Source organism: Oncorhynchus tshawytscha, linkage group LG03 (genome assembly GCF_018296145.1).
Source record: "Oncorhynchus tshawytscha isolate Ot180627B linkage group LG03, Otsh_v2.0, whole genome shotgun sequence".
NCBI classification, from domain to species: Eukaryota; Metazoa; Chordata; class Actinopteri; order Salmoniformes; family Salmonidae; genus Oncorhynchus; species Oncorhynchus tshawytscha.
In genome coordinates this window covers 68,487,935-68,502,539 of record NC_056431.1, presented here as the reverse complement: position 1 = coordinate 68,502,539, position 14,605 = coordinate 68,487,935, and the positions used below count along the sequence as shown (strand labels likewise).

The following is a 14,605-nucleotide window of genomic DNA, read 5'->3' as shown; positions in this document are numbered from 1 at the left end:
TTTTTTTTTTACCCAACTTATTGTATTGTTTTCCTCTCCAGGAAGTCTACTCAATCATGTTGTGGACAGGTGTCTTTTATACTGATAAAAAGTTCAAACAGGTGCATTAATACAGGTAACGAGTGGAGGACAGAGGAGCCTCTTGAAGAAGAAGTTACAGGTCTGTGAGAGGCAGAAATCTTGCTTGTTTGTAGGTGACCAAATACTTATTTTCCACCATAATTTTCAAATAAATTCATTAAAAATCCTACAATGTGATTTTCTGGATTTTTTTTTCATTTTGTCTGTCATAGTTGAAGTGTACCTAAGATGAAAATTGCAGGCCTCATCTTTTTAAGTGGGAGAACTTGCACAATTGGTGGCTGACTAAATACTTTTTTGCCCCACTGTATATTACCAGCCTTTTAGCATGCCCTACATTTTCAAGGTAGCCTGTTATATAAGGTCTTCATGTTTTTATTCATGTTTTGACACTAAAAATAGAACTCGTAGGTGTCGTAACTTTGGAGATGAAGAGGGGTGACTATCCTTGTTGTGATGGTGATGTAACCAGCTAGGCTACAGATAATCAATTATATGTGGGTTTTTGGTTGTGTGTGTTGTCTGCTTTTATTTGAATGGTTTATATAAAGTGTGTGTATGTGTGGTGGTGATGAGTGTGTGTGGATCTCTGGTTTGTTTTCTCTATAGGACAGCTAGATCCCCCTCTTGGATGAGGAGTTATCTGCTTTCCATATAGAATAGGTTAAGTGCACAGCTTTAGTTCCTTCCTTCTATTCTTCCCATCTAGTTTGTACTATCCAGAAGATATTTCCATACAAGCTTTTGAGGCCAAACACCTGGTTAAGGTCATCAATTCGCTGGAGGCCAAACACCTGGGTAGCCCTTTCCACTCACAGCCCCTGTCTTCCCGTATATGGGTTGAAAATGGCAGATTTTGTCTTTGATAAGTGCCTTAATTACAGTGGCTGTGCAGTAACATGCTGTACAGTACATGATGTCAGAGATCAAGCTCTGCACTTCACAGCTCTGTACTGTATGTTTTCGTATTGTATTTTTTATTTCACCTTTTTTATATAACTAGGCAAGTCAGTTAAGAACAAATTATTATTTACAATGACAGCCAAACCCGGACGACACTGGGCCGATTGTGTACCGCCCTGTGGGACTCCTAATCACGGCCGGATGTGATACAGCCTGGTTTTGACTGACAGCTGTTCTGAACTTTTACACATTTTTTGTTGCCCGAGTGAGGGAAATTTTTGTAAATTAAGAGGACTTGATGTATGGGCCAATTGTGCACCGCCCTATGGGACTCCTGGTCACAGACGGTTGTGACACCGCCTGGGATCGAACCCCCGTGCTGTAGTGACGCCGCAACACTGCAGTGCCTTAGACCGCTGTGCCACTCGGGAGGCCTCATTTTATTATTTAACTAGTCATGTTGGCAATAAAACAAGCTTTCAAATTATGACCCAGATTGTGATTTATAATGCATCGTTTGTGGCTTGCGCAAACAATATCAGTAATTGTGTGATGACGGTAATACAGGGCTGTGTTCCAAACAAAACGACAACAGGTGTGCTTGTTCTAGTTCCTCAACGACAAAAAAAAAAGTACCTTATAGTTGAAGACTCTTTGAATCATAAAAGTGCATTCAGATTACTTAGGAACTGTGCACTTTGGAGATGGGTGTGGCCACTTGGAGAAACCAGTTTGACCTCTCTGACGAGACTGAATCATTTACTGTACTTTTCACTACACTTGATGATGACTAAATCTGAAAATACCCCGAACATGATAAGAAAATCATTGGAAAATGTGGGTTAGGTGCAACAAAAGACAACAAAATGTTTTTCTTTTTTCTGTCTTATGTTACGCCTAACCCACATTTTCCAATGATTTTCTTATCATGTTCGTATCATGTTCGTATCTTAAGTGTAGTGAAAAGTGCAGTAAATGTAAAATGCACAGAAATGTAATGTTTGGATTCAGTCTTGTCAGGTGAACTGTTGTGTCCTCACCTTTTTAGTCTAGAAAATGTCCCATAATCTCCAAACTGTTCCCTTTTCATTTCTACCATGGTTATGCATATGCCCTCCATATTTCTTCTGTAAGAAACATTTCAATATAGCCCTATCCCTACAGGCCGATTCCCACGAGTGTAAAAGGTTCAATGTATTCAGTTATCTTTAAAAAATCTTATCTTTAAAATGTTTTTTTTTACACAATACAATTTTCCCATCAAGAGAAATGTTCTGTAGCCTAATTATGTATTTAAGTGTTTGTGTTATAAACTCAGCAAAAGAAGAAACTTCCTCTCACTGTTAACTGCGTTTATTTCAGCACACTTAACATGTAAATATTTGTATGAACATAAGATTCAACATTTGAGACATAAACTGAACAAGTTCCACAGACATGGGACTAACAGAAATGGAATAATGTGTTCCTGAACAAAGGGGAGGTCAAAATCAAAAGTAACATTCCGTATCTGCTGTGGCCACCAGCTGCATTAAGTACTGCAGTGCATCTCCTCCCCATGGACTGCACCAGATTTGCCAGTTCTTGCACCAAGGCACCTGCAAGTTCCCAGACATTTTTTTGGGGGAGGGATTGCCCTAGCCCCCACCCTCCAATCCAACAGGTCCCAGATGTGCTCAATGGAATTGAGATCCGGGCTCTTCGCTGGCCATGGCAGAACACTGACATTCCTGTCTTGCATGAAATCACGCACAGAACGAGCAGTATGGATGGTGGCATTGTCATGCTGGAGGGTCATGTCAGGATGAGCCTGCAGGAAGGGTACCACATGAGGGAGGAGGATGTTTTCCCTGTAACGCACAGCGTTGAGATTGACATCAATGACGACAAGCTCAGTCCGATGATGCTGTGACACAGCGTCCCAGACCATGACGGACCCTCCACCTCCAAATTGATCCCGCTCCAGAGTACAGGCCTCGGTGTAACGCTCATTCCTTTGATGATAAACGCAAATCCGATCATCACCCCTGGTGAGGCGAAACCGTGACTCATCAGTGAAGAGCACTTTTTGCCAGTCCTGTCTGGTCCAGCGACGGTGTGTTTGTGCCCTTAGGCGACGTTGTTGCCGGTGATGTCTTGTGAAGACCTGCCTTACAACTAGAGGTCGACCGATTTATGATTTTTCAACGCCGATACCGGTACCGCTTATTGGAGGACCAAAAAAAGCCGAAACCAATTAATCGGCCTATCTAAAAAAATTAAAAATAAACATGTATTTGTAATAATGACAATTACAACAATACTGAATGAACACTTATTTTAACTTAATATAATACATCAATAAAATCAATTTAGCCTCATAGATAATGAAATATGTTCAATTTGGTTTAAATAATGCAAAAACAAAGTGTTGGAGAAGAAAGTAAAAGTGCAATATGTGCCATGTAAGAAAGCTAACGTTTAAGTTCCTTGCTCAGAACATAAGATCATATGAAAGTTGGTGGTTCCTTTTAACATGAGTCTTCAATATTCCCAGGTAAGAAGTTTTAGGTTGTAGTTATTATAGGAATTATAGGACTATTTCTCTCTCTACCATTTGTATTACATATACCTTTGACTATTGGATGTTCTTATAGGCACTTTAGTATTGCCAGTGTAACAGTATAGCTTCCGTCCCTCTCCTCACTCCTACCTGGGCTCGAACCAGGAACACATCGACAACAGCCACCCTCGAAGCAGCGTTACCCATGCAGAGCAAGGGGAACAACTACTCCAAGTCTCAGAGCGAGTGATGTTTGAAACGCTATTAGCGCACACCCGCTAACTAGCTAGCCATTTCACATCTCATCGTTACACTAGCCTAATCTCGGGAGTTGATAGTCTTGAAGTCAAAAACAGCAGAGCTGCTGGCAAAACGCACGAAAGTGTTGTTTGAATTAATGCTTATGAGCCTGCTGCTGCCTACCATCGCTCAGACTGCTCTATCAAATCATAGACTTAGTTATAACATGATAACACACAGAAATATGAGCCTTAGGTCATTAATATGGTCGAATCCGGAAACTAGCATCTCAAAAACAAGACGTTTATTCTTTCAGTGAAATACGGAACCGTTCCGTATTTGGTCTAACGGGTGGAAAATAAATATTCCTGTTACATTGCACAACCTTCAATGTTATGTCATAATTGCGTAAAATTCCGGCAAATTAGTTCGCAATGAGCCAAGCGGCCCAAACTGTTGCATATACCCTGACTCTGCGTGCAATGAACGCAAGAGAAGTGACACAAGTTCACCTGGTTAATATTGCCTGCTAACCTGGATTTCTTTTAGCTAAATATGCAGGTTTAAAAATATATACTACTGTGTATTGATTTTATTAAGAAAGGCATTGATGGTTATGGTTAGGTACACTTTGGAGCAACGATAGTCCTTTTTCGCGAATGCGCACTGCATCGATTATATGCAACGCAGGACACGCTAGATAAACTAGTAATATCATCAACCATGTGTAGTTATATCTAGTGATTATGATTGATTTAAGTTTAATACTAGCTAGCAACTTACCTTGGCTTCTTACTGCCTTCGCTTAACAGGCGGGCTCCTCGTGAGGCAGGTGGTTAGAGTGTTAACTAGTTAACCGTAAGGTTGCAAGATTGAATCCCTGAGCTGACAAGGTCAACATCTGTCGTTCTGCCCCTGAACAAGGCAGTTAACCCACCGTTCCTAGGCCTTCATTGAAAATAAGAAGGTGATGAACAATCGGCAAAATCGGCGTCCAAAATGACAGATTTCCGATTGTTATGAAAACTTGAAATCGGCCCTAATTAATCGGCCATTCCAATTAATCGGCCGACCTCTACTTACAACAGGCCTTCAAGCCCTCAGTCCAGCCTCTCTCAGCCTATTGCGGACAGTCTGAGCACTGATGGAGGGATTGTGCGTTCCTGGTGTAACTTGCGCAATTGTTGTTGCCATTCTGTACCTGTCCCACATTTGTGATGTTCAGATGTACCGATCCTGTGCAGGTGTTGTTACACGTGGTTTGCCACTGCGAGGACGATCAGCTGTCCGTCCTGTCTCCCTGTAGCGCTGTATTAGGCATCTCACAGTACGAACATTTCAATTTATTCTCCTGGCCACATCTGCAGTCCTCATGCCTCCTTGCAGCATGCCTGAGGCATGTTCACGCAGATGAGCAGGGACCATGGGCATCTTTCTTTTAGTGTGTTTCAGAGTCAGTAGAAAGACCTCTTTAGTGTCCTAAGTTTTCATAACTGTGACCTTAATTGCCTACTGTCTGTAAGCTGTTAGTGTCTTAACATTGAACAGGCATGGGAAACGGTGTTTAAATCCTTTGCAATGAAGATCTGTGAAGTTACTTGGTTTTTTCGAATTATCTTTGAAAGACAGGGTCCTGAAAAGGGGCTATTTCTTTTTTTGCTGAGGTTGTTTTCCAATAGTGTTATGTTTTTTCGTGCTATTTTGTATGCCATGTTTGATTGTGTCAATTATGTAAATGTCTTCAGTTTGTGTAAACTGTGAGGAAGAAATAATAAAGCCAAAGTCAGTCGCTCTTTTTCTCTATTTATGATATATGAATTTGACCTAAAAATAAAATTCCAAAATCCTTCGTAATTGAAAAAATAAATATTGATTGTAGCCTAATGGCAGCTATGAAATAAGCTTCAAGTAGACCTACAAATATTATAAAATGAAATAATTGAACATGAAGTAGCCTAGTTTAGGCCTAGGCTACAAGTTAATTGACTTTGCCATAGACCTAATGTGTTGACCTTTAGGTTATTGGTTGAGCCACAGTGAAATGTGTGAGCTTTTAGATAATAGTAGCCTACTGGTCTAAGCGATATATTGAAGCGGCTCCAGTGTAACCTAATAGCTTAAAACTAGATAGGTCTATCGATTGCACATACATGAAAGTGATGTCAATATGTAGCCTAATCAGGCTATCATATAATTTGGTTACCTCTGTTTTATTTGTTTAGAACATTAAACTATTTTTAATCAACTGACTTTTTCGTCAGTCACAGAGACAGATAAACATCTTCATTCTATGTTTAGCGATGAACTTAGACTTACAATGCTTTTGAGAAACCTGCCCTGGTTAATGTCATGGATACGCTAGAGGCCAAACACCTGGCTATTGTCATGGATACGCTAGAGGCCAAACACCTGGCTATTGTCATGGATACGCTAGAGGCCAAACACCTGGCTATTGTCATGGATACGCTAGAGGCCAAACACCTGGCTAATGTCATGGATTTGCTGGAGGCCAAACACCTGGCTAATGTCATGGATGAGCTAGAGGCCAAACACCTGGCTAATGTCATGGATTTGCTGGAGGCCAAACACCTGGCTAATGTCATGGAGTTCAAACAGAAGGTAAATATCATGGATACGCTGGAGTAAAAACACCTGGTTAATGAGAACAGAGGACCTCCGTTGACATCCCACATAGGGCTCTGGTCAAAAGTAATGCGCCTTATATAAGGAATAGGGTGCCATTTCATACACTGCCCTAGTTGGTCCAGACCATGCTTAGGATGGGGCAAACAGAGTTTTTTTAAATGATCAGATCAATATGTACTCACTCTGAGTGTGACTTGGGTTGTGTGATTGATTGGTTATCACTTAGGTGCAACTCAGTCTATCCATCAGGTTAGGTCAGGATTTTACATGCAGGGATAGTATGAGATTGTAGGCCGGCGGGTGTCATGTGTCAGTCCTGAAGAGCTACTGAGTTATGTTCCTCCCCAACACTAGTGTGTTGGAGCAAAGGCTGGAGCAAAGGCTGGAGCAAAGGCTGGAGCAAAGGCTGGAGCAAAGGCACGCACTTCCAGGAGGCCAAATTTCCAAACCTGTCTGAGAAATCATCCAGCACACACAACTGACAATTCTTGTGTGTATTTTTGTTTGTGTGAGATTTTTGTAATCGTTTTGTTTGTTTGTCAGCTGGTGGACCAAGGAGCTGTGTATGTGTACCAGCGATAAAGCTTGCCCAGTCGATAGGGCTTTGTGTGTAAATGTTGCTAATCCCTCCACACACAGCACCTCCCCAGAATATAATGTTTTCTGCTTACATACATTAATCTGGTGTACAGATCACAACAAAACACTTTCCGTTAGATGGAGAAACAGACCGATACTAGAAAAGAAGAGATCCTGCAAAGACACATTTTTTCTATTGACTTTAAAAACTTTACCAAATGACGCGTTAGAATCAGCTTTTCGAGTAGAATTGAGCAAAACTAGCGCAACAGATGGCTTGTTGTTTTCTTAATATAATGATCAGATTGTGTTTATCCATCTTTGATGTTCTGCGTACAGGTTTCAAAAGGGTACCAATATTGTGCCTGGTGATTTTAAGCCCCCAAAGATGTATTTGTCCGTGAAACTAGTCTGAAGCCTGTAAATCATAGAGCTTAGGAGCAACTCAAACTCTTCATCTTGTATTAGAAAACACCAAATGGTAATTACATGCTAATAACTCATGAATTGCGTAATGTCCTCGACCTATGAGGTTGTTTCATCATTGCGTTAGGGTAGGTCGTTGACACAAACCATAACCCCCTTCTTTTTTTTGCGCGTACTTTTCTACTCACCCCTCTATTTCCTCTTCCTGTGCTCACAGGAAGGAGTGGAGGTGAGGGTGGCACGCATCTTTAACACCTTTGGGTCCCGGATGCACATGAACGACGGCCGTGTGGTCAGCAACTTCATACTGCAGGCTCTACAGGGAGAGCCCCTCACCGTACGTCCACTATAATTACCACTCTTACTATGGTTACTACTGTCACTGCTACCACTGTTACTACTACTACCACTGTTATTACTACTACCACTGTTACTACTGTTACTACTATTACCACTGTTACCCACTACTACTACTGTTATTACTGTTACTACTACCAATGTTATTACTACTACCACTGTTACTACTGTTACTACTATTACCACTGTTACCCACTACTACTACTGTTATTACTGTTACTACTACCACTGTTATTACTACAACCACTGTTACTACTGTTACTACTACTACTACCACTGTTACTACTACCACTGTTATTACTGTTACTACTACCACTGTTATTACTGTTACTACTACCACTGTTACTACTACTACCACTGTTACTACTACTACCACTGTTACTACTACTACCACTGTTATTACTACTACCACTGTTATTACTGTTACTACTACCACTGTTACTACTACTACCACTGTTATTACTACTACTACTGTTACTACTACTACCACTGTTACTACTACCACTGTTACTACTACTACCACTGTTACTACTACTACCACTGTTACTACTGTTACTACTACTACCACTGTTATTACTACTACCACTGTTACTACTGCTCCTACTACCACTGGTACTACCGTTATTACTTCCACTGTTACTGCTGTAGACACTGTTACTACTGTTACTGCTAGCACTGTTACTACTACTACTATCAATGTTACTACTTTTGCTACTACAACTGTTACTACGTTACTACTACTACTTCCACTGTTACACTGTTGCCACCTGTTACTGCTACCACTCTTACAACTATTAATGCTGACACTTTTACTACTTTTTCTAATACCACTGTTACTACTGTCATTACTACCACTGTTACTACTGTCATTACTACCACTGTTAATTTTACCACTGTTACTTCTGCCGCTGTTACTACTGTTACTACTACCGCTGTTTCTATTACCACTGCTACTTTTACTATTGTTACTACTACCACTGTTACTACTGTTACAACTGTTACTACTACTACTGTTACAACTGTTACTACTACCACTGTTACAACTGTTACTACTACCACTGTTACTACTGTTACTACTGTTACTACTACCACTGTTACTACTAATACCACTGTTACTACTACTACTACCACTGTTACTACTACTACTACCACTGTTACTACTACCACTGTTATTACTACTACCACTGCTACTACTGTTACTACTGCTACCACAGTGCTAGCACTGTTACTACTACTACTATCAATGTTACTACTTTTGCTACTACAACTGTTACTACGTTACTACTACTACTTCCACTGTTACACTGTTGCCACCTGTTACTGCTACCAATGCTGACACTTTTACTACTGTTTCTAATACCACTGTTGCAACTGTTACTACAACCACTGTTACTACTGTTTCAACAGCCACTGTTACTACTGTCGCTGTTCTACAACCATTGTTACTACTGCCGCTGTTACTATTGTTACTGCTGTTTCTACTACCACTGTTACTACTGTTACTATTACCACTGTTACTACTGTTACTGTTACTACTGCCACCGTTACTACTGTTACTGCTCCTTCCACTCTTACCACTGTTACTATGACTACCAATGTTACACTTCTGCCATCTGTTACTGCTACCACTGTTGCTACTGTTACTACTACCACTGTTACTTCTGTTAGTACTACCACTTTTTCTACAACCACTGTTACTACTGCCACTGTTACTATGACTACACTGTTACTACTACTACTACACTGTTACTACTGTTACTACTACTACCACTGTTACTACTACCACTGTTACTACTACTACCACTGTTACTACTACTACCACTGTTACTACTGTTACTACTACTACCACTGTTATTACTACTACCACTGTTACTACTGCTCCTACTACCACTGGTACTACCGTTATTACTTCCACTGTTACTGCTGTAGACACTGTTACTACTGTTACTGCTAGCACTGTTACTACTACTACTATCAATGTTACTACTTTTGCTACTACAACTGTTACTACGTTACTACTACTACTTCCACTGTTACACTGTTGCCACCTGTTACTGCTACCACTCTTACAACTATTAATGCTGACACTTTTACTACTTTTTCTAATACCACTGTTACTACTGTCATTACTACCACTGTTACTACTGTCATTACTACCACTGTTAATTTTACCACTGTTACTTCTGCCGCTGTTACTACTGTTACTACTACCGCTGTTTCTATTACCACTGCTACTTTTACTATTGTTACTACTACCACTGTTACTACTGTTACAACTGTTACTACTACTACTGTTACAACTGTTACTACTACCACTGTTACAACTGTTACTACTACCACTGTTACTACTGTTACTACTGTTACTACTACCACTGTTACTACTAATACCACTGTTACTACTACTACTACCACTGTTACTACTACTACTACCACTGTTACTACTACCACTGTTATTACTACTACCACTGCTACTACTGTTACTACTGCTACCACAGTGCTAGCACTGTTACTACTACTACTATCAATGTTACTACTTTTGCTACTACAACTGTTACTACGTTACTACTACTACTTCCACTGTTACACTGTTGCCACCTGTTACTGCTACCAATGCTGACACTTTTACTACTGTTTCTAATACCACTGTTGCAACTGTTACTACAACCACTGTTACTACTGTTTCAACAGCCACTGTTACTACTGTCGCTGTTCTACAACCATTGTTACTACTGCCGCTGTTACTATTGTTACTGCTGTTTCTACTACCACTGTTACTACTGTTACTATTACCACTGTTACTACTGTTACTGTTACTACTGCCACCGTTACTACTGTTACTGCTCCTTCCACTCTTACCACTGTTACTATGACTACCAATGTTACACTTCTGCCATCTGTTACTGCTACCACTGTTGCTACTGTTACTACTACCACTGTTACTTCTGTTAGTACTACCACTTTTTCTACAACCACTGTTACTACTGCCACTGTTACTATGACTACACTGTTACTACTACTACTACACTGTTACTACTGTTACTACTACTACACTGTTACTACTGCTACACTGTTACTACTGTTACTACTACTGCACTGTTACTACTACTACTCTGTTACTACTACTACTACACTGTTACTACTGTTACTACTGTTACTACTACTACACTGTTACTACTGTTACTACTACTACAGTTACTACTGTTACTACTACTACACTGTTACTACTGTTACTACTACTACACTGTTACCGCTGTTACTCCTGCCACTGTTACTTCTGTTACCACTCTCTGTCACTGACACTGTATCACTATCTCTCTCTGTCACTCTCACTCTAAATCACTATCTCTCTCTCTCTGTCACTGACACGCTGTATCACTATCTCTGTCACTCTCACTCCATCACTCTCACTGTCTCCTCACCCATACGTTTCCTCTCATCTCACACACTCTACCAGCTGTAGTATTACCATCACTCATTCACTCAGTCAGACAGATGGACAGACAGACTTGTCTCTCTGGTCCGTCATGTAGCACCTACCTGTCTTTCTCTGAATATGTCAAGAATCTGATTCTGAATAAGATTGTTTCATATCACCTTGTTTATATAGGTGTATGGTAGTGGATCCCAGACGAGGGCCTTCCAGTATGTGAGGTAAGCCTGAGCGAACACATCTAACACTGTTCACAGAAGCTTACAGTTTTATCTTGCTCTCCATTTGTTGATGTCTGTGTTGTCTGTGTATCTCTGCATGCTGTTTCTGTGAATGTGTCCGACAGATTGGATTAGAATTGTGTATTCAGGTGTTGTATTCAGTGGATACGGGCAGAAGACCGACGGCCCGCTGGGTAGCTTAAATGTCTTTCTTTAAATGTCTCTCTTTAAGACACGATGTCTCTCAGTGGAAAGGGGAAGAAAAAAAACCATGCCTGAGCAATATGGTTATCATCACTTTGTGTGTTTGTGTGTGTGTGGGTGTGTGTGCATGCAGGTGTCTGTCTCTCAGCAGAACATTGTGGTGGTATGTGGTAGCGTTAATATTCTATGGGCTCTGAAGGCCCAGACCATTAAGCATGCATGTTCTCTCTTCTAAGGGAAGGGAAGGTTGGATAACCAGGGAGGGAATCTTCCCAAAGATCACTAATTCTTTCTAGTAATTGACAGTATTTCAAAGGTGGAAATGGCTTTGTTCATTTGAAAGGCGGCAGTGTTTGCTTTTCACACAGACTGATAGTTGGGCTCGGTTGGAGGGGCGTAGGGGTCTGGATATATCAACTTTGTAACACTCGCAGGAATCTGGAGGCAATGGACAGGCGGCTGGCTGGACATGGGAACTCCGACCACAAGTTTTTTTAGGGGAGAGAAAGGTAATATTTGCTTTAGATTACAAAGGTGGTGGGATTAAATGCTAACACCCCTCTCTCTCTCCATCACGTACACACACACACCGCCTCATCCACATCCTCAGTCTTCAAAGGTTTTGGCGATTGCTGTGTGCATGTCTGTCTGTGTGTGCATGTCTGTCTGTGTGTGTGTTTGAATGATCTTTGGAGAATAATTTAATCAGCCCTGCTTTCATCGACGGTGCAGTCTGATCTCACAACACAACACAACACAACACAACACAACACACACACACACACATTCTGCAATTTAGAAGGAGCGAGATCAAAGGAGGATGGGTATTTGAAGCTCTCCTATCATCCTTCGGGGCAAACCGTTTACCTGGAACGTGAATGTCTTTAATTAGGCTTGTATAAACAGCTTGATGCAACCTCTCCTCTAAGTTTTCTCCTCTCTCAACCAGGTCCTATGACAGCCTGACTTTGCTTAATGACTTCCATAGTCTGTGAATCAGTGGATTTGGTGGACTTAAGAGTCCCATTTCCCTACCCACGGCGTTACATTGCCAAGCCAAGACTCTGGGTGACATTTTATTCTTCTGAAAGAACACGGGCAGAGCACTAAGTAGCTATGAAATGTTAAAAAGAGCATCGCTGCAATTATTCAAAAAGACTTCGATGAAATGTCACCCTCAAAGTAAAAGTCACGTTCAAACATTTGATAATGTCTAAGACCAGCAAAGCATGTTATTGTAACCCACCATTATTACACATTTGACTGTCTGCCCTCAGTCTTACCTCGCAGGCCTCCCTCGCAGGCCTCCCTCGCAGGCCTCCCTCGCAGGCCTCCCTCGCAGGCCTCCCTCACTCACAGGCCTACCTCACAGACCTACCTCACAGACTTATTGTGCCTCGCAGACCTCCCTCACAGACCTCCCTCACAGGCCTACCTCACAGACCTCCCTCACAGGCTTACCTCACAGACTTATTGTGCCTCGCAGACTTGCCTCGCAGACTTACCTCTGTCTAGCACGAATTCAAGACGGCAAACCTTTTGTCACTTCCCACGATGCATTTCACCTACGTGGCTGAGGCCTCGGGAGAGCCAGAGGGAGACAATGTTGACTCCGATACTTTAGCACCTGACGGTGCTGATTTGGGCGTGGTGTCACTTGGAATTGTGGGAGACATTTGGACCTTTTTATATGATGGTGGAATAGGAACTGTTTTTATCACAGCACTCTTTAATTTGTTCGTTAGCGCTGTCTTTGTCTCTCCTTTCTCTGTTCTGCTACTAGATGTGAGTCTTGTTGCTTTAAGACCATTATTTATTTTAGGTGGTGCAGTAAACTAAAGCATTAGTTTATAATCCATGTATGTTGTCTTGCCCTGTAGCCCTGCAAACTAAATCTACAGAGGAGTTTTCTCATCTATACAGATCCTTACAGCATTGTCTGTGTATTTCATCAATGAACCCGAAGGTACCTGTTGTAGCAATTTCTGGTTTCATCACACCAGCGTGGATTTGTTATTGTGTTGTTATTATTTATAGGGGCTTCATTAGAACTGGCCCACAGAAAACACCTTGCATAATATCACAGGATCGTTTTGTGAATGATTTTTGCATCATTCGTTTTTTTAATTAAAACTTTTATTTAGTCAATTTAACATGAATAAAACATGTAGAGAAAAAGGAGGTCTATATTGATGGATGGCTGATGAGCAGGTAGCCAGTTGGAGCCTGTTCCCAGTCGGAGCATAGTGGTTGTTAATATGATCAGACCAGTTTGGATCTGTTCCCAGTGGGAGCATAGTGGTTGTTGATGTGATCAGACCAGTTTGGGCCTGTTAATATGATCAGACCAGTTTGGACCTGTTCCCAGTAGGAGCATAGTGGTTGTTGATGTGATCAGACCGGTTTGAGCCTGTTCCCAGTAGGAGCATAATGGTTGTTGATGTGATCAGACCGGTTTGAGCCTGTTCCCAGTAGGAGCATAGTGGTTGTTAATGTGATCAGACCAGGTTGAGCCTGTTCCCAGTAGGAGCATAGTGGTTGATAATGTGATCAGACCAGTTTGGACCTGTTCCCAGTAGGAGCATAATGGTTGTTGATGTGATCAGACCGGTTTGAGCCTGTTCCCAGTAGGAGCATAGTGGTTGTTAATGTGATCAGACCAGGTTGAGCCTGTTCCCAGTAGGAGCATAGTGGTTGATAATGTGATCAGACCAGTTTGAGCCTGTTCCCAGTCGGAGCATAGTGGTTGATAATGTGATCAGACCAGTTTGAGCCTGTTCCCAGTAGGAGCATAGTGGTTGATAATGTGATCAGACCAGTTTGAGCCTGTTCCCAGTAGGAGCATAGTGGTTGATAATGTGATCAGACCAGTTTGAGCCTGTTCCCAGTCAGAGCATAGTGGTTGATAATGTGATCAGACCAGTTTGAGCCTGTTCCCAGTAGGAGCATAGTGGTTGATAATGTGATCAGACCAGT

The 14,605-nt window shown here is 41.5% G+C and overlaps 1 protein-coding gene across 2 annotated transcripts in view; it reads left to right on the top strand.

Moving 5' to 3' along the window:
- The window catches only part of uxs1 (UDP-glucuronate decarboxylase 1), a 113,130-nt gene that overhangs the window by 76,309 nt on the left and 22,216 nt on the right, over positions 1 to 14,605 (top strand). The window contains exons 10-12 of one of the 2 annotated variants that reach the window (XR_006083133.1): positions 7,635 to 7,754; positions 11,382 to 11,425; positions 11,998 to 12,138. Coding sequence is in view for 1 of the 2 variants with exons in the window: in XM_042319889.1 (XP_042175823.1) it covers positions 7,635 to 7,754; positions 11,382 to 11,425 (164 nt within the window). In the remaining variant the exon portion in view is untranslated. The remainder of the gene's footprint in view (positions 1 to 7,634; positions 7,755 to 11,381; positions 11,426 to 11,997; positions 12,139 to 14,605) is intronic. The other variant, XM_042319889.1, reaches the window with a different exon arrangement.